General features: G+C 29.8%; 5 protein-coding genes across 8 annotated transcripts in view; 2 read left to right on the top strand and 3 right to left on the bottom strand.

Moving 5' to 3' along the window:
- The window catches only part of LOC126919488 (rho-associated protein kinase 2), a 10502-nt gene extending 1576 nt beyond the window's left edge, over positions 1 to 8926 (bottom strand). The window contains exons 1-12 of one of the 2 annotated variants that reach the window (XR_007711675.1): positions 8781 to 8926; positions 7580 to 7905; positions 7091 to 7251; positions 6680 to 7018; positions 5454 to 6587; positions 5065 to 5365; positions 4209 to 4624; positions 3479 to 4120; positions 2992 to 3402; positions 2695 to 2911; positions 2082 to 2386; positions 1 to 618 (exon numbers count right to left, since the gene is read on the bottom strand). The exon at positions 1 to 618 is cut by the window's left edge and continues 1576 nt beyond it. Coding sequence is in view for 1 of the 2 variants with exons in the window: in XM_050728789.1 (XP_050584746.1) it covers positions 531 to 618; positions 2164 to 2386; positions 2695 to 2911; positions 2992 to 3402; positions 3479 to 4120; positions 4209 to 4624; positions 5065 to 5365; positions 5454 to 6587; positions 6680 to 7018; positions 7091 to 7251; positions 7580 to 7760 (4113 nt within the window). In the remaining variant the exon portion in view is untranslated. The remainder of the gene's footprint in view (positions 619 to 2081; positions 2387 to 2694; positions 2912 to 2991; positions 3403 to 3478; positions 4121 to 4208; positions 4625 to 5064; positions 5366 to 5453; positions 6588 to 6679; positions 7019 to 7090; positions 7252 to 7579; positions 7906 to 8780) is intronic. The other variant, XM_050728789.1, reaches the window with a different exon arrangement.
- Positions 8927 to 9333: 407 nt separating this feature from the next.
- On the top strand, positions 9334 to 12536 carry LOC126919501 (BTB/POZ domain-containing protein 1-like). The gene is made up of 5 exons (XM_050728827.1): positions 9334 to 9595; positions 9712 to 10665; positions 10735 to 11079; positions 11155 to 11328; positions 11416 to 12536. Exons 2-5 carry the CDS (start codon positions 9772 to 9774, stop codon positions 11587 to 11589), a joined length of 1587 nt encoding a protein of 528 aa, XP_050584784.1. The 5' UTR covers positions 9334 to 9595; positions 9712 to 9771; the 3' UTR covers positions 11590 to 12536.
- Positions 12537 to 13207: 671 nt separating this feature from the next.
- Positions 13208 to 23584, bottom strand: LOC126919681 (uncharacterized). Its single transcript, XM_050729164.1, has 13 exons — positions 21405 to 23584; positions 20143 to 20740; positions 19205 to 19317; positions 19038 to 19153; positions 18502 to 18659; positions 17692 to 17729; positions 16847 to 16978; positions 16312 to 16475; positions 15737 to 16038; positions 15469 to 15643; positions 14305 to 15391; positions 13855 to 14156; positions 13208 to 13485 (listed from the first exon to the last, which is right to left on the bottom strand). Exons 1-13 carry the CDS (start codon positions 23337 to 23339, stop codon positions 13299 to 13301), a joined length of 5307 nt encoding a protein of 1768 aa, XP_050585121.1. The 5' UTR covers positions 23340 to 23584; the 3' UTR covers positions 13208 to 13298.
- On the top strand, positions 16943 to 19863 carry LOC126919500 (ATPase WRNIP1-like). Of its 2 annotated transcripts, none has more exons than XM_050728826.1 (6): positions 16943 to 17165; positions 17583 to 17866; positions 17944 to 18132; positions 18291 to 19101; positions 19189 to 19410; positions 19523 to 19863. In XM_050728826.1, exons 2-6 carry the CDS (start codon positions 17591 to 17593, stop codon positions 19633 to 19635), a joined length of 1611 nt encoding a protein of 536 aa, XP_050584783.1. In that variant the 5' UTR covers positions 16943 to 17165; positions 17583 to 17590; the 3' UTR covers positions 19636 to 19863. The 2 variants fall into 2 exon arrangements, with proteins under 2 accessions (XP_050584783.1, XP_050584782.1); XM_050728825.1 differs by having other exon boundaries at positions 16943 to 17265.
- Positions 19655 to 23730, bottom strand: LOC126919509 (methyltransferase-like 26). 2 transcript variants are annotated; one of them, XM_050728843.1, is made up of 3 exons: positions 23582 to 23730; positions 20928 to 20994; positions 19655 to 20708 (listed from the first exon to the last, which is right to left on the bottom strand). In XM_050728843.1, exons 2-3 carry the CDS (start codon positions 20960 to 20962, stop codon positions 20075 to 20077), a joined length of 669 nt encoding a protein of 222 aa, XP_050584800.1. In that variant the 5' UTR covers positions 20963 to 20994; positions 23582 to 23730; the 3' UTR covers positions 19655 to 20074. The 2 variants fall into 2 exon arrangements, with proteins under 2 accessions (XP_050584800.1, XP_050584801.1); XM_050728844.1 differs by lacking the exon at positions 23582 to 23730 and adding an exon at positions 21185 to 21405.

The raw sequence follows: 23730 nt of genomic DNA, 5'->3' as shown, positions 1-23730 counted from the left end.
TCATTTATATAAACACTATTATCATTACTTTGTCTTGTTAATAACAGCTGCACACTCCCACTTATTACTCGTCTCGTTTCCCCCTCCTGAAAACTTTCATCTTATAACATTTCCTGATGAGCGTCTTGTTTCTTCAATTTCCTTTAGATCATTCGAGTTCCATCATCGTCAGTATATATTAAAGGCACGTTTGATTCGTTTAACAAACATGTACCTACAAATAACGATCAATACGAGTAAAAATGTTAACGAACGATTTTGTGGAGAATCCTCGCATTCGTCAAAAAGTTGATAATGACATGTTTCTCTGTGCATTCAGATCGGCGGATGTTTTTAAGATACATGAACTCCAGATGTCTCAAAATATTTTCCAGATAACATAAAATGTCGAAAATTATTTTCGCATATTTGAATCTCATTGCAAATCATTTGTCTGACCAACTGATTGAATTTATATGTTTTAAATAGATCGATTGAGAAGGACGTCGAAGCAACGAATTCCAATCGAGTATTATCGATACTAGCTAAGGTCACTTGCCCATGCTGGCATTTGCTGGCAGAGTCGCGGATCGTTGTTGCACCGATAAATATGGCTTCAAGGTGGATCTCGTAGACTCTCTGAAATATGTAAATCGTTATCGATGAAATTCGACTTGTGGAAGATCGTGACTATCGCATTTACCAAGAAATATCACGAGTATAGACTAATATAAAAAGAAAAAAAAAAAAAGAAATAAGCTTTAGAAGCAAAATAACAGTTTTTATCTATAAGAGCTGGTAGTTATAAATGTTAAAGCCCCATTTCAATAAAAAAAAAAAAGCATTGAAATTCATGGTGATTTTGTTGATCCGTTTTTTTTTTTTTTTTTTTTTTTTAGAATTACAAAGTTTACTTTTAAAATTTTTAAACTTTTTATTTAGGATCGATTTATAATAATGCTTTCTTCTGTACTCTTTAAATGACAAACTTTTTATCAATAATCACATTAAACAATTTGCTATTAAAAGTAAACTCTGAACGTGTCAATATTCATTACTGTCTAACAGTTTTGCCGTGCATAATGTCAAATATATTTTGTCATTCTGCATATCGTATTTCGTAATTATTACCATGCAATTTTTGGAGGAGAAAAAAGCTATACGATTATACGAATTCTCTCATTACAACGTAAAAATAATTTCGCAACTGAAGATCTCAAGCTGCTGCCCGATTATAGGTTATGATTTTCTACTTGTTAAAGTATCGTAAAGTTCCATTAAAAAGAAAATATAAACAAAATATTATAATGAGTATATATGTACATAAAAAATATATTTCCATCTTAATTTATAATATTCTCAAATTAATTTTCATGCATTATGAATCTTATCAATTTATAACTTCTGCTAATACTAAACAAAGTTAAAACAATGCGACATCATATATTTACTTATTGAAGGCTATGTATATTTAAACTAGCAGCGAGATCAATAGAAATAAAATGAACAATCATTCTCGGCGAAAAAATGTGCTAATGTTCAAGCGCATGCAAATGACAATTGAATCGAATCAACTAACAATATCCTATTCTAGTTTTAAACAAACTCAAACAGAAACCAACATATCAATAACCGCAATAATAATAACTGGAAAAAATAAAGCTTATATTGCTTCGATCTATCGAACAATATTTATATATAATTTCGATTTTGAACAAAGCAATTATGTCGGTTTTTAAATTTTTCAAAAGTTGGAATGATTACAAAACACGCTTAATAAGATTACCTAAAGTCTTCATAATACATTTTCAAATTTCAAAACTGCTTTATATCTGTATCTATATTTATATCTATATCTATATCTATATATATAGAAACAGATAGATAGATAGATAGATAGATAGGTAGATTAAAGCAATCTGAAACATAATCAATAATGGCATTCCATTATATTATTTTTTGTTTCTATAACTATGATATCTTCTAAGCGCACTACACTTACGAAACGCTGCCAACGATGTCTTTTTTGTATTTTCATGTTCGTTGAAAATGCGATTCTGTATATAGATATGGGAGTGCAAGAAAAATCAAACGACTCTAACCTCGCTACACCCAATCATGCGATGCCACAATACAAGAGAGCTACTTAGTCTCCGGTTACGTTGAGTCGCACCGCTACGCTACCTTGGCGAGACACGTTGCCCCGTGCCATCGACGTGCGAGTTTGCTTTGTAGCCACATTTTTGTACACGTCTAGACAGTCTTGCGACCCAATATTTCTGTTCGTCAGGACTACCAGCCAATATTAATAATTCACGAGCACTGTTTGGATCGTAGTGTAATTTGCAGGGTGCTATGGCATCTTCCTTTTTGTCCAAATGCTCCTTATGAACTTTTATACGACACCCTGTACACACGCAATAACAATATCATTACATATTTTATTATAAATAATTTTTTATTTTACGGAGCAGATTTTTTATTTTGCTTGCTGACCAAAGAAAACGAATCATGTCACATCGTTATGAATTTAATAAAATTTATTACAAAAGATAGTTTTATAAATCTCTTCAAAATATAATTATAAACGATGAATCGCGGGCAATAACACATCACCCCACGAATGAGCAAAGATTTGAAAATGATATGTTTAAAGCAAGGCAGCAATTATAAAAACGTAAAAATTCGTTGAACGAAACATTGTGTCATACTTACTTCGGCACTCAAGAGCTGGTGGCGGTCGAAACATATGCCACAATTGTTTTGAGCATACCTCGCAAGTAGTCGGCATATGATACGATATTGACACAAATTCGTGACCTTTTAACGATTGCGTGCCTGGTTTGTCCGTAAGTTGTGGCAGTTCCACTCCGGGCAGTGTGTTTCCTTCATCACCAGGACGTCTTGCTTCGCCTTCACCAGCATATAATAACTAAACAAGAGAGGAAAAAATGTAATTGAGTATATCATTCGATAAGTAGGGAACCAATTATTCAACCAATTATTATTTACCTGGAAAATTCTCGGAATATCTTTGGCATCAGCTCGGATGACATCACCCTGAGTAACAGATCTAACGTGGAAGACTTTATTTAGGTCCAATATCAAGACTGGATCGGCATTTAATTTATCATTTTCACTATTATAAAATATTATTTTCTTCGAAGAGACGACAACGTATTGTTTTTTCCATCCATGCCTTTTAATGTTCTGTTTATTTGGCACATTTAACCAACCTTCCAATCGCATGGTTCCATGTTCCGATAAAACAGAATCTTCTCCGTCATTTTCTACGGACGAAACGCTAGCGGTTTCTGAGTTGAGCGAAGCAATTTTCATTTGTAAAGTTTCTATTTCGGAATCTTTCGAATCGAGTTCCATTTGTAACCTCAATTTCGCTTGATTTTCTTCCACTAATTGTGCCTACAGAAATATAATGATGCTAGAGATAATATATAAATATTTGTAAAAATGAAACGACGTTTAGTATTTTACTTACTTGTAAATCTTGCAAATCTTTTTGCCATTTAGCTGTTAACTGTCCGTATTTTTCTCTCTCTTGAGTAAGCTCTTGTTGTAAACGTCTGCAATCTTTTTCCTTCTTTCTTAAATCTGCTGCAGAAGCTTTATTCTTGGATTTACCGCTTGAAGATAAATCTTTCCTGTTCATAATCTCTGCCAACTTATTAACTGCTTGTTGTTTCAATAATTGCTCCGTTTTCAATTTACTGCTCAGTTTTTCTATTTCTTCACCATTAGACTGTGCTTTAGAAAGTTGATCTTGCAATTCTTTAAACCGTTTATTTAAATCTTCCTTTTCTTTAAGATATTGATCAACATTTTTCTTAAGTTCACCCTCACTATCCTTGAGCCGATTTATAATTTGTTCTTTTGCATTCAATTCTTGGTGATGTTTGGCTACTCCATCTTTAAATTCTAGTTCCTTCATTGTTCGTTCCTTTTCGAGGTCTGCGACAGTTTCTTCGGCTATTGATCTTGCCAAAGCTTCACTATCACCTCTCGCTAGAGATAATTGTAACTGATGCACTAAAGAGCTACGTTCTTCTTCTAATTCTTGTTGTAAACGTATTTTTTCATCAAGTTCTTCCCGAAGTTCTTGCGTCTGTGTTTTATAAAGTGTCTGGAAATAACACATTAAAATTTATAATAAATATACCAAAGGAAAATAATAGCTTTTCCGCTGATAGTTTGTTGAGATGTGAATTTACCGAAAAGTAAGCTTCTGCTTCTAATTGTTCTTGTAATTCCTTAGTTTGTAATTGATCCACATTTCTTTGAGTTTTCAAATGATGTAGTTCATCCTCTATTTGACGTTTCGCTTCTCTTAGCTGAGCAACTTCGCCAGCTAATTGTTGTTCCCTGGCACGTAATCGTCCTGCTTCAGACGACTGTTGTGCTAAGTCAGTCTGCAGAATGTTTCTTTTCTGCTGTTCTTGTTCGACCTGACCTTGTAACACTTTTACCTTTTCAACTTCTTGCCTATGTTCTCCTTCCAGTTTCTGTAATCGCTGTTGAATCTGTCGATAATCCACAGAGAGCATAGAGGTTTGCCTTTCCTTTTCTTGTGCAAGTAATTCGGCACGTTGCCTCCCACTTTTTTCCTCATTTAATTTTGCTTGTAATGCTGTTAATGTTACATTAATACATGTATAAGGATAACTCGCAATAAATTGACAAATTTAAGTATAAAGGAGCAGCGTACATACTGTAAATAGAAATACCATAGAGCGCGAGCATTCCGAAATTTGAAAAATTGCAATTAGTGATAAAGTGGGTTAAGGGTAAAACAAAATAATTATATGGAGATGCAGTTATAGGATAAATAGATGTATGAATGAAATGCAACTTTTTAAAAATCAAGATTTTTAGAACATGCACGATGTTTAAATACATTATGATATATGTATCCTATAATTTATTACATTTAACATAAATACGGAAAAATATTTATATTAGCCTAAAATGAGTATCTTTTTTCACCCTGACATGCTTATCAGCATAAAAATATGGACTTTTAAAAACCTTAATATTACAATTATTAAGTACAAATGTAAGTAAAATTACCTTTAACTACTTCTAAATTAGCTTCTTCTTTGGATAGTATGCGTGAACGTTCCGTTTCTTGATGGGCTACCACTTCCTGATTATACCTAGCTTGCGCAGCTTTTAATTCAAGAGTTAAACTTGCTGCTTCTTTTTCCAACGCTGAGATTTTTTCAGTTAGTTGTCTGTTATCCATGATTGCTTTCTCCTCTTTCTCTCGACTATGTTCGAGTTCGACATGAAGAGCAGAGAGTCGGCCTTCTAATTCAGCAGTTAACGATGAGGCTTGTGATCGAGAACTACGCTCTTTCGACAATTGTCCCTGCGAAATTATGTATAAAAATATAAGTTTATGTTTGAAAATGAGTATTTCTAATCAATTTTTTTTTTTTCCTAACATAAACACTTACTTGTAATGTAGCCACTTCTTGCTGTAAATTATCTCGTTGCGCTTGTAATTTCGCTCTTTCCATTTGTAATTCATTTGCCATTTGTTCTGCAGCTTGACGAGCAACAGTAATCTCAGTAGCTTGTTTCCGTAACCTCGTTACCATTTCTGTTTCTCTTTCCAATTTCGATTGCATTTCTTTAATTTGTTTTTCTAAACTTGTTACACGTTCAGAAGTTTGTTGTGAATTACTTGCATCACGTGCTCGTTTCGTCTGCTCTTCATCATACTTCTTTTTCAACTCCACAATTAATGACTCCGCTTTTCTACGTGACTCAGTTTCATGCTCCACCCTACGTTGTGCTTCTTTGTAATTATGCCTCAACAAAGTCAATTCTTTGTCCGCTCTACCTATTTCTTCACGCAATTCGGTTTCCCGGCGTGTCATAGCTTCTAATCGTGTTGTTAAAGCTTTCTGCCTTGATTCTAAAGATTCTACCTGTCTCTTTTCTTTATCCAATAAGTTTTCTAATTGAGAAATTTTAATATCATCGCTTGTACCATTATTGATATGATTTTCTAATCCATCTACCGATTCCTTGCCGCTAGAAGCCATTAATTGATAATCTTCTGAATATGTAAAACCAATAAAAGGTAAATGGTTTCCAGAAAATGCTTTCGGTATTGGAAAACTTTCCTCTGGTCCATCTTCTTTATCGACATCCTCAAAATTGCTAGTATCATCGTCGCCGGAAAGTTCTGGCACGACAGGAGGCACACATTCTCGTAAATTTTCAAACGTCCACTGATCATTTTTAAAGAAAGGATGATTTTTTATTTCTTCCACGCCATTTCTACCCAAACGTTTAGTTCTATCCGTAAGAAAACCACATATCAAATTCTTGGCAGAATGAGAAATATCAACTTCTTGTGGGAAATGTAAGGAATTTCTATGATCCATAATTTTTGAATATGTTCCAACTAATGAATCTGCATAAAACGGAGTATCACCAACAAGCATTTCATATAAAAATACACCAACTGACCACCAATCACATTCTCTTCCATATACACCTTCACCACCTTGAGACTGAAGCACCTCAGGTGATATATAATCAGGTGTACCTACTGCAGTATCAGATCGAACAAGACCATCCTAAAAGACATATAAGATAAGATATTTTTATATAATGTTATATTGTTAGAAATTTGATAGAAAATGCTAAAAAAAAAAAAAAATATACATACAACATCCATTCTCATACAAGTGCCAAAATCTGCAAGTTTTAAATGACCATACTTATCAAGTAACATATTATCTGGCTTTACATCTCTATGAACAAATCCCATAAGATGTATTGCATCTAATGCAAGCACCACTTCTGCACAATAAAATTTTGCCCATTTTTCTGGCACGTCATAATTTGACATTAAATTCACTAAATCACCACCTGGCATGTAATCCATCACCATGTAAAGATATTTTTGATCTTGAAATGCAAAATGAAGCTGAACTATCCACTGAGAATTGGCATGTGCCATTATATCACGTTCTTCCCAAAAAAAGGCTGAATCTGATCGTTTGATCTATAGAATACACAAAAATAAAGTGTGCAATATACACGTAAATTATCCATTTGTGATTTATACATGTCTTACCATTTCAAATTTACTGAGTAATTTCATAGCATATACTTTCTGTGTAGATTTATGTCTTACTAATTGTACTTCACCAAATGAACCACGACCTATCACTTTTATTAGGGTAAAGTCATCTGTACGCATTCGCATTTTACAAATATCTTGAGCTACTGAGTCATCTGAAAGTAAAGTAATAATTTTTATTACATCTTTTCCTTGAAAAATTAATATTATCATCACAACATCAATAAATATATCAACATATTTCATTTAGTTATATCTGATTTATTTACTCCTCTGTGTCTATTACATAAGATGAATCGTTGTATTATTATATTAACATATTATTCTAATACATAGCTATTTGCTTATTGATAATAAAATGCCTAACTTTTCTAAAATATACACTTTACACTAAATTAATGAAGTATCTATTACTCTGTATTTTAGTAACTGCACTATTTAACAAAAATATTTTCCATAACAACAGAAAGGTTAATTACTTACATCTATTCATATATGCTTCTATGTTTTTCATACGTTTTACGCTGGGATGATCACAATCTGCCACCAGGGCCTGAACTGTATCCAACAAGCAATCAATGTTTGTGATACTTCTTGGATCCTTTACTCGTTCCTCCAGCACCCTCAGGCGCCTGCGCCTGTCTTCATCTCGTACTACATCCATCTCTCCTATTAAAAGCTAGGAATAATTTCCTTCAAAAATGTAATATCTTTTTTGACGCATCAAAAACAATACAAAGCAAAAGGCTACATATAGTATAAGCACAATTTATGCACTGTTGCAATACTGGATGGGCAGTCCATGTTTCCTGAAACAAAATTATATATATACATACAAATGTATATAAATAAATATATATGTATATATATACATAAATGTTAATATATAATCATTATTGTCATATTATTGTACAAAGACTTACATAAAATATAGATGACTTTTTTTTACTCCATAAATGAAATAACCAAATCGATATTTAAATAATACCATATATAAATATAGTTTTAAATAATATAAAGATATGATTATCGATAAGTTTAAAATAGCTTAATTTGTGCATTGTATTTATATAAAATCAAATAAATAGATTTAGAATTAAACTAATATAAAGTGAAAGATTAATAAAATTATTAGTTCCATATGTACCTTTTATTAGAAGAATAAGTTAATTAAATAACACAATTCAAAAGGTATACAAATTTGTGAGGGAATAGATACAACAGAATATAATATATGATGACTCAACATGATTTATGTGTCAAGATCATTAAGAAGCAGTGATTACTAAACAGTGTGAAAACAAAACATATATTTAATTATTTAGAAAAATAGGATTTCCCAGACTAACATTTATTTAGATATTTTGCACTGAAATTCATCATTAACTTGCAAACAAAATTTTACCAATTCGTCTTGTCATTTTCACAAAGAAACTTTTATAAAATAAAAATGCAAGTTGTAGAAATCGTTAAACAAATGTGAATTTAATGTTTGCATTTCAATATTTCAACGAAAATTAAAAAATTCAGAAAATAACAAATCAAAGAAGTCTGTTAGGAAGCTTGCAGAAATAAGGTGTATCCCGTGCAGATACTTCTGAATCCGTCATGAAGAATTTTCTAAATATTCCGTATTTTTCATTATCGATTAATTAATGTCAGAAGAAAATTCACTCTAACGTACCTAATATCACGAATACCGTATCCAGTACTTCGTCTAACTGAATAAAAATACTATAAAATACATTATTTTTCTACGTAAATTGGTTGCGATTGCACACAGCTGAGCCGTGTATGCGCCATTGAGAAAATTCACAACGGTCATCAAAGCCAATGAAAGCTTGGGGGAAACGTAGAGTAATTCGCTTTTCAATTCATGTACAATGGTCGAGGGGAATTTTCCAATTTTATTCGAGAACTCTGGCACCTACTTCAGATGTGAAATCTCACATTATTCAATTTGAAAATATAACAGTATTTTCAATGAGATTTTTGGTTATTTTCACTCTACTTGACACCATTTGAATTAGTTCGTTGTTTCAAAATTGGCAACATAAAAGTCACCCTTTCTTCATACATATATATTTATTTGAATCAAATAAAACTTCGAAAGTTTCACGAATTAATAAAAACTACGTCAAAAGTCGTTGAGACAGAACATCAACGACTTCGGAAAAACGATATAATAAATTGCAGGCATAACCAAGATGGCGTAGTATTCGACGCACTAACTGAGATACAGGTTTTTGCACTTGTACTGTCTGCTTATAATTTAGAATTTCTTTAGTTAACCTGAATATTGTTTTCAGGATTGTAGTTCTGAACAAATTGCGTGATCTAAATCTGTATGATACGCATCACGCAGTTCTATAATATGGAAAAATTCTTAGTTTTCCCGCGCGTATTTTGATGCTCATTGAACACTTTAACGGATTTTTTTTAGCACCATTTATATCATATTTTGTATTTATAGCGATAATACATATCACAAATAGATAGGTACGTATGGTCATCAAACCTAATACGTCAAAGTATTGCTCTTGCAATATTTACATCCTTCTTTTGTAATTGATTCATCTTTTATCCTTTTTTTATTCTTACCTTTATTATTGCAGTTTTAGTCAACGTATAATTACGTGAGTCGTATTTAATCTCATATTCTGAATTCTGTAGAAATGGATCTGCCTTGTGATTGGCAGACCAACAAACAAAGACTTTCAGAACGCAGTCAATATTTATTAGAGACAGGACAATGGTCTGACTGCAAATTTGTAGTTGGTCAAGAACCCCATCAACAAACATTAAAGGGACATAAATTATTTTTAGCTATGTCTAGCCCTGTCTTTGAAGCTATGTTTTTTGGGGGTATGGCAGAAAAAAATGACCTGATACCTATTCGAGATGTTCAACCAGAAGCTTTTAAAGCTCTTTTAGAATACATATATACAGATCGAGTTGATTTAAGTTCTTTTGAACTAGCTTGTGAATTATATTATTGTGCCAAAAAATATATGCTTCCTCCTCTGGTAAAAGAATGTACAAAGTATCTATGTTCTGACCTGTCTCCAAAAACAGCTTGCAGAGCATATGAATTTGCTAGATTATTTGATGAGCATGTACTGATGGAAAAGTGTCTTCAAATCATTTGCACAAAGACAAATGAAGTTTTAAAAGAACCTAATTGGGAAGAAGTTGAATTAGGAACATTATTGACAGTGCTAGAACAAGAAGATTTAAAAATAAACTCCGAAGTGGAATTATTTAATGCAGTGGAACGTTGGGCAAAAGCTGAATGCACAAGAAAATCTCTTGATTCTAATGATGGAAAGTCTTTAAAGTCAGTAATTGGTAATGCATTATCAAAAATTAGATTTTTAAGTTTAAGTGCTCAGGAATTTGCAGAAGGGCCAGGAATGTCACCGTTACTTACTCAAGATGAAACTTTTGCAATACTCATGAACACACTATGCACTGGAAATAAAGCACCTATGCCTGAAGGATTTTCAACTAATTCACACAGTAGAGTTAACATATATAAACCTCCAATTACACGTACAAATTGTTCCATTGTAAGTTGGATAGATATTGCATGATAGTTTTTAGATTTTAACTATTCTTCATGAGATTTCATTTTGTAGAGATTTAAGCCAGCTAATCCATGTTATAATTCATTTATGTCACATTGTTGGTCTTTACCAACATCTACATATCGTGAACCTGTTTTTATTAATGATGCTGAATCTAGCAGCACATTACGAAATACACCGCCAACAGTAATTGATAGTGGAGTAAGAAAGGATGCTAAAAATTTATCTGTAATTGAAGGTGGTATACAAGAGGGATTAAAATATTATTGTCTAAGATCTGTTATTCGATTAACAGAATGTCTTAATGCAAATGTGTTGGACTGTTCCATGACCTTTAGTGTAGACAAAGATATTTATGTATTAGGTGTACAAGTACCTACACAGATGACTGAAGTAGTAAGTTAAATAATATCGGAGACAAACATAATCTTCAGACTTTACATTAACCGCTATATACTATTTTTATTACAGACTAATGACTTGAATTATCCTCTTAGTAGTACTTCATATACCGAAATTTTGTATGCTCATCTTCTCGATTCTGATAATACACGATTAACTTACACGCACTTTACGACAAAAGTAAAAATTAATACCCTTGTGGAAATTACGTTTAATCGACCTGTTTATGTTCAAAAGAATAAGGTATATATTCAAATAATAATTTTAAGCATACTAGAATGGAAATCTGTAAGTACTTCTGAAAATCATTTTTACTTTTTTCAACTATAGGTTTATCGAGTTGGGGTAGTTTTTAATACACTTGGGTGGTATCCAATTGGACTTTGTACCCAAGATATGACCTGTGATTCTGTATCCTTCTCATTCGGTGTCGGTAATAGTGCGGATAATGTGCGAGATGGTCTCATTCGGTCTATAGTTTTTACATACAATGATAATATGTAATACCAATAATAAAATTGGCTGGCGTAAAAATAAATTTAAATACTTATATTAAATTTTAATAACAAAACAGTATGTTTTATTCTGTTTTATACTATTGATGTATTATTGTATCTCTCAAATTATGTCGGTGCTATTATTAAAAACTGTACAAAGATATATTCACATACATTGGTTCTAGTTATAATGAAAGTCAAATTTGTATAAAACTATTCTTTTAATTTGTATATATAGAAATATTAATGTTTATTCTATAAACAGAAAAGTCTGAATTTTACAATTTAAATTTTAAATCAGTGGATTACATATTAATACAACATATGTATGTTTTTGTTTATTATTCTAACATTAGTATTATTGTATTAAATTATAACTTTTAAGGAATTGTTACTGTACAAAAGAATGTTATAAAAAATTTGAATATAAAAACATGATTATGCTAATAATATATAAAACATGTTTCTTTTGTATTATGTTTGATTTAATTTTATATGTATACATAGCAGAACTGATTATATTCCTTTTATCTGAATTGTTTAACTTTCTTTTAATATTTTAGAGTATTATTGATTTATATGATACACAGCGTGTCCATAAATATCTTGAAAACAATGGATGATACAAAAAATTTACCTTACAATGATTTTGGAAAGCCTTGTGAAGGTCATGATTATATTCTTAAGTGGGAACTATATTTTTTTATTCCATATTCTTATAGCCGACAGCAAAACATTTTCAAAATACTACTTGTATTTTTTGCACCATCGAGATATTAATTCTTAAGAAGGATGGAAAAAGTTGTATTCTTTTCAAAGATATCCACATAAAAGGACAAGCGACTAGCCTTTCTAGTAATAGTATCTAGTACACACATACAATCGGCTCTTTTTAGTTAATTATTATTTTGTATATAATTTTAGCAATCTCCCTGTGATATACAGTGGATAACGCCGATGTAGCCGGCATATCAAGTTTGATATCTTACATTTCAATAGTGATTCGTGCAAAAAATGCAAGCAATGGTGTTATTGAAAAGGTTTGAATATCGGTTACAAAGGTATGAAACAAATGGATATGGTTCCCATTTAAAAATATAACCGTGATCTTTGTAGAGTTTTTCAAGTACATTGCAAGATGAAATGAATATCAGTATGATACGCCACCCTCGAAATCGAACAACGTACAATATTTGTTTTGAGTACGTTTCGACATCCATAGTTTTCAAAATATTCGAAATAAGAAAATTGAAAATTTAAGGAAATGTATTTTCAGATAAAACGGACACATTGTATATAATGTAAATATAATTTATCTTAAATATATAACTGTTTATTTTTCTATATAATTTTCATAACATAATTATATGATAATTATAAGCATTAAAATTTATATCATTATATTTATTTGTTTATATTTATATTTGCTTATTATATACATATAATAAGATGGAATTTTATAAAATGTAATCAGTCTATATAATTTATCATATACTTTTCGTTATGTAAAAAAATAAGAAGAATAATACATCTAGATATGTGAATTAAACTTGTACCTTGAACATTTGAACAATGTTCTTACAATTATTAAAATTTGTTCTTTATAATATCAACATACAATGTATATATAAGTGATACATTAAATAACTTTTGATACAAGCAGATAATAACTTTATAAATGTATACTTAAAAAAACTTTACATCTTTGATTGTCTATTATGTTTTATGTATAATAAAATCCCATGTGTCTTTCCATCTGAACTTTAAAACTTCCTTGGCACTTAAATGAGTTGTGCCATAACTAAGTATAATAAATTTTTTAAATACATAAATAATAAAGGTGATCCATACGATAGTACAGAACTTTAATGTATATATCAAAAAATTGTGCTGATACCGAACTCTGGAAATTAAAAAAGCTGAGTTAAATTTTATAAGTGTGTTACAAAAAATGAATAAATTATAAGTGATAAATCATGCAACTGGAACAGGTAGTCTTTTTCTTGAAAGAAACGTTTTCTTTTTTTAATAAAATATTAATTTAAAAATATTTTACGACATATTATACATATATGTACAATATAATGTAATTTTTCGATTTCCTAACCCTAGTATCTTGAACGTTAAGAACGTTAAGAGAAATCACTATATACAATTACAGAGGCACCATTGTATCGACAATTATTATTATTACGACGATCTTTTTTCTAATTATTATTGAAAAAGTTTCCAGTTACATAAGATCCGTTTTGTATATAATCTTCTAACATACCTAATTACGTAATATAAATGTTCTATTGTTGCTGCTGTAAGCAGTAGTTTAAAAATAAATGCTGGTAAATAATGATGAAGAAATAGAGTTCTTTCAACAAATATAAAAGGCAAAAAATGTAATAAATATCCAGCTAACAACATGCTTCCAACATTAACAAATTTCTTCCACTCTTCATATGTAATATCAAAGCACATTCGTTTCCGTCTTAACGTATAAAATATTAAAAGAGATGAATAGACAATTACACATGCCGTTCCAGAATACCAAACTGCTATATTACCTAATAAATGCACTTGAGCCTGTCATAAAAGTATACGTATATGTATGTCTATATATATATATATATATATATAACTATATTAATATTAATAAGTAATAATGAATATTATTGAATTGTAATAAAATCAGATAATTTGTTTAGAAAAACATATTTCAATACATATTTACATTACTGTCATTAGAAACCCAATATGCAATTCCTCTAGACATTAATGGCCAATCTAAAGGATCACTAGAATACATGTGACTGTTTTGTCCTTCTTGACCGCTGAAAAGCATTTTTATCTGCAATTCTACAAATTTTTCCCAAAAGCTCAAAGTAGTAGCTTGTAATGGAATCATTTCAGCGTTAATTAATTCTCTTTCTCTTTGCTTCTGATCTTCACTTTTAGTATATCTATGTTCTTCAACATTCCATATGGAGTCTGTTTGGTCTACTAATCTATCTGCCACTACTTCATGCTGGTTGAAGCCCCAGTCAGGCAATTGCCTTCCACTAAATTTTAGTGCATAATCTGTATTTACATGTATTAATCGAATCTGGCTTTGAATCGCATGCCAAACATCACCAGTATTATCTTTGTTAGTAACCTCAACTTTCCAAAAATTTTGAGCAGGCATAGATACATTGTAATCAATATAACAAGACACCTCTTGACTCTGAGGTGTCATTGGGGCAGCAACATCATGTGAATTTAAAGCTCGACTTGTAATTCCATGTACTAATTGTATTATATCTCCATGTTTTATTGGTTCACTAGGTGTTGTAACAACTAAATCATTTCGCTCTGGTTTTTTCACAATCCACCAATTGTTGACATCTTTAAATGAGTAACATGTAACTTGTTGTTGGTGAGAACTGCCTCTTCCATCTGGATATCTTAATGGATACATATGACTATGACTATGAAGCCAACAAGCTCTTCCATATGTATGTCTCAAGGTAATCTGTGATCCATGCGTAACTTCTAAAGGCTGGCCTTTTGTAATGCTAGCAAGACCACCATCTAGACTTGCTTGAAAAGCACTTGTCATTACTGAATCGTGTGGCCCAGCTTTAGAGAGTATTGTTAAATGTATGTAAAATACAGTCAAATAAACAGTACAAATAACACTTAATATTATCAATATTCTTATCATAAGATGAATGCATAATATTGTGTTAGATAAAGTTTTTCTTGGTATTAGATTCCAATAATCATAAGCAATTAAAAATAATGCAAGGATCAATGAATATAATCCAACATATTTTACACTGAAAAAAATGTATATTAAATTTATGTTAATAACCTTGGTTATAGAAATATTTACATAATATTTTTAAAGTTTTACCATAATGCACATGTTAAATTAGTAATGCCCAAAATTAACCATATCCACCAAGATAAACATGTTAGTCGATCCATTACTTTTCTGAATTTGATAATACATATCAGTCCAAATAATGAAAACTGCATTAGAATGCTTTCCATTAAAATAAATCTAGATTGTGTTAACAAAGCATTGTCTGAAACAATAATACAAAAATATATAACTAATACAATATAAATATGTATATGTATTGTATATTCTGTAATAAAAATATAAGATGATAAATTACCGAATAGTAATAAAATTCCCGCCAAAACAGCAGTCCATTGTTTTAAACCTAATTCTAAAATCAAATGATAGGCTGTCGGAATTAATAGACTGCCGCATAATGCCGGTACTAATCGTAATGCAAACAAAGGGACAATATCTGCGTACGGGCTTCCTATCCTGTCAAATTTAAATTGACCATCGAAATCAGCTAAATACGCTACTGCAGAAATAAGTTGTTTTCCCAAAGGAGGATGTGAATCAAAAAAAAATGTTCTTTTCATGTAAAGTCCTATATATTTTCCATAATGCAATTCATCAAACCTGTTTTAAATACATCAATAATTATTATGATATTTTAATTGAAAAATATGCGGAAATACTTAAATTTCTATACAAAATTCCATAGTTTATATACAAACTTTTAATTTAAGAAAATTGAATTTTGTGATATTTATAAATATATCTCAAATTTATATTATATATAAAACATATATATCATGATGTATTATTACGTTTATTCTATGTATAATATGTATATTAACGGTTAGAAAATAAGTTTATTTTATTCTTTCATTAATATAAAAAATAACTTACACTATACTCCGTGGTTCTTCTAAACGATAAAATCGAGTAACAATTCCACTTACTAATAAAATAACTGAAATTAAATCAACTTCGAGACTGATTTTAATTCGAGTTTTTAGCGTTTCCAGCGTCTTAAACTTCTCAATTACATTTGAAACAATTTCTCCGTCTTTCTATTAAAAAAGGAAACTAATTGTGCTGTATGTGGGTACGTGTATACAGGCTATGTTAGTTAAATATACAAAATGTGTAAATATATGCGTATAAATTCACTAAAGTTTAGAAAGAAGATAGATATATATAAATATTCAACGATAAAGAATAAGTTTGAGTTGGTAGTTAAATATATCAAATAAAAAACAAACGGGCTAAAGATATATAAAAAAGATTTCAAGAAAAATTAAGTTATCTTTTAATTATTTAATTGTTTAATTATTAATTAAATATATCAAATAAAAAACAAACGGGCTAAAGATATATAAAAAAGATTTCAAGAAAAATTAAGTTATCTTTTAATTATTTAATTGTTTAATTATTTACCTACCTCCTTCTGTTCGACAACGTTTTCGACACAATTAGTAGAAATATGTTCATAATCAAACTTGGCGCTTTGCATCTGCGATTGCTTGTTATCTAATGTCCTTCGCCTTCGACGAACTATCATTGCACCAATTTGCTATTCGAAACAGCCGTTGTACTATACCTATATCGTATTTTTATTTTCTTAATTGCTATTATTTCGAAAAAATCAAGAGAGTCGTTACTGAGCCACTACTTGATGTTTAATGTCGACCCACGTCATTAATCGAGGAATAGATTGGACGCGTAAATTTCTGCTTATAAAAATTTCAATCTCCGGAAAAGTAATATCCCGATTTCTTTATTATTAAGTAGAGAAAGTGTTAAACATTACGATAAAATATTAAAGACATAGAATTGATATAAGTGACCATCAGGCTTAAGGTATACGATGTAATATACATGTAAGATAACGGTACTATCTCCGACATTCCTTTTGAAAATCCTTTCTCCGTATCGTATAGTAGTTTTGTACAGTATATACATATACGTCATTTTATTTATAAGGAACGACAGTTTCTTTGAAATTTAAAAAAAATTGTGAGTGATTTCAAAACTGTTTAATATACGATATTCAATATTTTATATCATCTGGTATTTAACAAATTATAATAATAATTTTCCATCATTTCCAAAATATATTGCATCGTTTTTATAATTATTAGATATAATGTGTTTATATTTATATATTTGTATTGTAGATTGAGACATGGACAATGATAAAATTTGTTGTCCCATCTGTTCTAAAGAATTTTCTTCTGTAATAATAGAGAATCATGTCAGTAAATGTTTATTCCTAAATGAATCAACAAGCAAAGAATCTTCATCATCCTTTAAGGATGGAAGTCCTGCAAGGAAGTATATGAAATTAAGTAATACCAAAGTAAAAAAGGACGACGTAGGATTAGTAAAAAATACAACTAAAATGGTATCATCAGTAATAAATGTAGATTCTCAAAGTCCAACGACATCAATTAATAATAATGTACTTATCTTTTTTCCTTTTATAAAAAAAAAAGAAGAATATTAAAATAGAAAGCTGTTAATAATAATAATTTCTAGACAGATAAAGAAGTTACAAAGTTATTTAAGAACGATCATATACCTCTTGCTGAACGTATGAGACCTACAACACTTTCAGGGTATGTTGGTCAATTACATGTTCTTGGACCATCTACTGTTTTATATCAATTATTAAATAAGTCTGAAATACCAAATATAATTTTATGGGGTCCACCTGGTTGTGGAAAGGTATACTAAAATAATTTTATTATACATAATCTACTAATTTTTATATTTTAATAAAATTGATGTAGCAAAATTTTGTTTATATATATATATATAGGTTTATATTATATATTTATAATATATATATTATATAATATATATATTGGTTTATTTAATTACAGACGTCTTTGGCAAATGTTATAGCTTACATATGTAAGAATAAGTCAAATGGTAAAATGAGATATGTTAAGTTATCTGCAGCAATGGCTGGTGTAAATGAAGTAAAAGAAGTAATCACTATAGCTTCTAATGAGTTAAAATTTAACAGACGTACAGTGATTTTCATGGATGAAATACATCGTTTTAATAAAACTCAGCAAGATGTATTTTTACCACATGTTGAATCTGGTATCATTACACTAATTGGTGCAACAACAGAAAATCCTTCTTTCAGCTTAAATTCGGCACTTTTGAGTCGTTGTAGAGTCATTGTTTTGGAAAAATTGAATACATCTAATTTAATGTCTATATTAAATCGAGCAGTGTCTTCACTAGAGGGAACGGTATATAGCTCAAATAAGAAATTGGAAAGTGCAAATCAAATACCAAAATTTATTATAGATGAACCGACCATAGAATGGCTAGCAGAAACTTGTGATGGTGACGCGCGTATAGCATTAAGTGGACTAGAATTAGCAGTTCAATATAAAATACAGAGCAATGAAGAATTTTTACAAAATGGTCCTGTGACTATAACATTAGCTAATATTAAAGAAGGCCTTAAAAAAACTCATATGTTATATGACAAGAGAGGTGACCAACATTATGATATGATTTCAGCTCTACATAAATCTGTTAGAGCAAGTGATGAAAATGCTTCTCTTTATTGGTTAACAAGAATGATATTAGGTGGCGAAGATCCAGTTTACATTGCACGAAGATTGGTTAGAATGGCATGTGAAGATATTGGTTTAGAAGATCCAAAAGCACTTGGTAACATTAAACATTCATAAGACTGATCATCTATTTCATCTGGAGTTTTATGCTATATTATATGATTATTTGGGAAATAATTTTCAGGAATTGCTGTACATACAATGCATGGTTGCAAGATGATAGGAATGCCTGAATGTGATGTCCTTTTAGCACAGTGTACAACATATTTAGCAAGAGCACCAAAGTCTAGATTAATGGAAGATGCACTCAGAGCTGCTCAAAGAGTAATAGCTGAACATAAAGGACCTCAGCCTGGAGTACCTTTATATTTAAGAAATGCTCCAACAAAGCTTATGAAGAATCTAGGTAATCATTACATATTGCTTGTCATCATTAAGAATCATATGCAATGAAATTTAAGACCATTAAAAAGTATTTTCTTAATAATATATAATATATTATATAAATTTTATTTTAGGATATAGCAAAGGTTACAATATGAAACATAAAGATGAATCAGGAATGAATTATTTACCAGAAGGATTAGAAAATGTAAACTTCTTTGATTACCATAAGAATTATATGACATAAGGTATAAACTTGAATAAAATTGAATGAAAAATTGATTACAATATATTTATAATATTGAAGAGTACAGAATAATAATATTGCATACATATTAATTATCGAGATACAGATTTAAGTAAGAAGACTATACTAGTTATCAAAATGCAAATCTAATAGTTTTAATATACATTTTGTAGTCGAAGCAAAATTATGCAGAATTTCAATAAAAACAGGAAGACAGTGCAAGCTTAATGTGATTTCATCTCAATTATTTAAGATTTATGATAGATTTTAGCTGTTAGACATATATGAACATTCATTTGTTTAAATCGGAACAACGCTGTAAAATTAATGACGTTGATGTCGAAACTCAAGCTATTTTATAAAATACCTGAAAATACGGTTTTTGGACTGACACTATTTTTCATCTTACTGACTCAATTACTTCACTGTTACTATGTATTTAACATTTTTTCCATATAATAGTTTTATTGTTAGCAGGCATGTCAATAACATTTATTAACTTAATACCATTCTTTTCTGCTAATGCCTTCAGATCATTAATATCTCTCAGGCCCCAGTTCGAATCTTGAAGCTTCAATGATTTATTGAAATTAACGTTACTTTCTGGCGTTATTTTTCCGTCTATAGCATAAGGTCCATATGTAAATAAAATACCATCATCCTTTAACAATTTACCCGCATTATTAAATAAACCAACACAACACTGATAAGGTGAAATGTGTATCATATTTGCATTATATATATAATCAATATTGGCTTCTTTAAAGATATTATTACCCCAAGTATGAAAATCTGTTGTAATATCTATCTTTAAAGGGTCTTTCACATTTATAAGTCCATTTGTATGAGCTGCAATACTTTCGAATAGCCTTGATTCATATTCTGAAGGATAAAATGAAATTTGAGGAAAGTGAGTAGCAAAATATGCTATATGTTGTCCAGAACCAGATGCAATTTCCAAAAAAGTTTCGTCTGGACTATGCTGAATATATTTTTGAAGAACCGACAAAATAGGACTTTTGTTACGTTCAGCTGCAGGATAAATTAGCTTTTTGGCAGCCATAATTCTGGACCTTAAATTAGAATCTAACATATTATTTGCCACCTAAATTTAATTCTTATTTTCTTATTTATTTATTTTATTGAATTCAATAATTATTTCCTTATTTCCTTTATTAGTATTTAAATATTAAATATGGTCTGTTCTTTTGTACACTATCTTTTAACATCATTTTCATAACTAATTGGTTAAAAACTACTTTAAAAAAAGAAAAAACGAATATAAATCTTACCTATGATTAGCAGCACAGTGAATAATTGCATTCATATCTAGTTACTGCACTCATATTAATATTTTACCTGAAAAATTTAAGTGTAAATCTTACAATTTTTTTGCCACAAAAATAATATATATTATTTAAAATTATGGTGTAAAATATAATACATATCAGCAATGTCTATTAAATTTAAGCTTCATATAAATTAATCTACATTTATTATATTTTGGTGTGTTATAATTGTACTGATCTTTATATTATATTATGCTTACAATACAATGAAACAAGCATTCGTATGAAGTAAAAACTAATTTATGCAAATATATATTTCTATTATGTTTATTTAGTGACAATGTCTAGAATGTATATCAAAAGTACAATAATACATGATCATTTATATGTTTTATTAATTGAGTATTTTTCACATTTCTTGAACTAATTACACTAAATTGAATCAAGTAACATATAACTTGTTTAATCGGCAGAACATTAATGATTTCTTTTATCATTATTCCCCTTGCTTTTACTCAATTTTTCTTGATTTCTTTTATTTTTCATCGAACTTGGTATATATACAGAATGTCCTGTCTTTTTCAAATGTTCAAATAATTTATTTTTACTAGGAAATTCAAGTTTACACATCACACAACAATGTGCTAAATCTGGCACTTCAATGCTTTGTAATCCATTCCTATTTTTACCTCCATTTTCTTTTTCTAAAGATTTTCTTTTTGCGCTTTTAACCTTCTTACTTTTAGATTTCTCATTAATTGCAGTATTTGTTTCTAAATTATTAGGTAATAATTCTCTTTCATCCATTACTTTGATTATCTCTTCCTCACATTTCCTTATTTCATCATTGGACAATTTTTGATTATTCTCAACAACTTTATTTAACATTGTCTGTTTGTGTTGCTGTTTTTTGCGTTGTTTTTTTGATAACAAAATATCTTCATTGATATTTAGATCTTCGTCACTAATTTGCTCTACTAATGGATTCTGAACATTCTTTTTCTGTTTTTTCTTTTTTTGTTTCTTAGATCGCACAATTTCTTTATTTTCCTGGTCGGAAATAAGCTCATCTTCAGAAGTCGTATATCCATTATTATATTTCAGTACTTTAGGTGATACGCGAAGGAAATCGTCCATCTGAGATTCCACAGCAAATTTAGATTCTTCTGGATAGCACAATATTCCTTCTGGTTTTGCAAAATCCTTAAATTCTTCATCATCTGATATTAATTCTGCCTCTGAAATTTCTTTTTCAGCGCTACCTTTATTCTCCATATTATTTTGAACAGGATTTAATAAAAAATCAGGAATTTGTGAATCTGTTGCTAGTTTTTTCTCACATTGTGAGATTGATTCAGAATTAGCATCACTTTCTTGAACATTTCCAAGTTTGTTACATTCTTTCATCATAGATAGTTTTATCATTGCAATATTATCTTTATGTCTTTTAGAGTTTTCATGATTTTTAAACGCTTTATGTGTTTTAAATATTTTATTGCAAGCTACACAATACAGAGAATTATCATCTATTGCATTTTCATCATCCATGTCTCCTTCAGAAGATAAATCTTCTCCAAATTCTTGATCAAGATTAGCTTCAATATTTTTAAGCTCGGCCTCTATGTTTGGAGATGCTGACCACTCCGATACTTTATGTTCTTTTAATTGTTTTTGTCTTTCTAATAATTGTTGCCTTCTTCGTTCTTCTACCTTTTTCAAATTTTCTTTTGCATGTTCACTAAGCTTAACTATATGAGCCTGTACTCGTTTATCACGTTTACGTATAAACGCAACTAAATTTCTTACTTGTTCATTTCTTTCTTTCTTAGCTTTGTCTCGAACTTTCTTATTTTCTTTCTCAATAAGACGCGCGACTCTTCTATTAGGAGCATCTCTAATGTCATAAGGATCTAACCATGCAAATGATCTCTTTGTGTTATAACTTTGCCAATAAGCATAAAATTTATGAACAATTTCTTTATATGAACTTTGTGAATCTCCAAATCCTGGAATTTCTTCATCTATATCTCTTTCTTTTGCAAATTCTATGTCCTCAATTGCTAATTTTTCAAATAGATTACGATAAATAGTATAAAATCCTTTTTCATCGTCTCCATAACCCTTGAAACAAGTAGTTGAGAAATATTGAAAGAGATCGATAGAATCGTCCTTATAATCTCCATCAATACCACCTTTTAAAATAGCTTCACGATGGTTGTCATACCAGGTACGTTCATGAGGATCACTTAATACTTCCCAAGCTTGTTGAACAAGCTGAAACTGTTCCTTTGCTTCTTCTGGATTATTTAAATTTTTGTCTGGGTGCCACTTTAAAGCTAGTTTTCTGTAAGCCTTTTTTAAGTCATCATCAGAAGCATTTCGTGGTACCCCTAATATCTCATAGTGACACTTCATTGTAGCAATGACTAATATTTCTTATCTTCGATATTACAAATTGTAAGTTCGCAATATAAAATTATGTATGTATCATACACTACAAGAAGATCATTAAATTGATGATGATATTGATATTGATAACGAAATATTCATATTGTGTATTTCTATTCATTTACTGATAATCTCTATTATCATATTTTATATCGTATGCGACGTAAAAAGTATCTATATTAATAGATCTAAATACTATCATATCTTACCGAATGTTTCTTAATGTTTATTTACGCTTGAATTTTTGCTTTATGCTTTAATAATGTCCGTATTTATTAAGAATCATAAAATGATACTAGATAGTTCTTTTTACAGCTCTTTAGATATAATTATGCTGTACAATAACAAGATTCAACAA

Source organism: Bombus affinis, chromosome 8 (genome assembly GCF_024516045.1).
Source record: "Bombus affinis isolate iyBomAffi1 chromosome 8, iyBomAffi1.2, whole genome shotgun sequence".
Taxonomy (NCBI): domain Eukaryota; kingdom Metazoa; phylum Arthropoda; class Insecta; order Hymenoptera; family Apidae; genus Bombus; species Bombus affinis.
The sequence above is the reverse complement of the archived record's forward strand: the minus strand, read 5'-3'. Positions and strand labels throughout refer to the sequence as shown.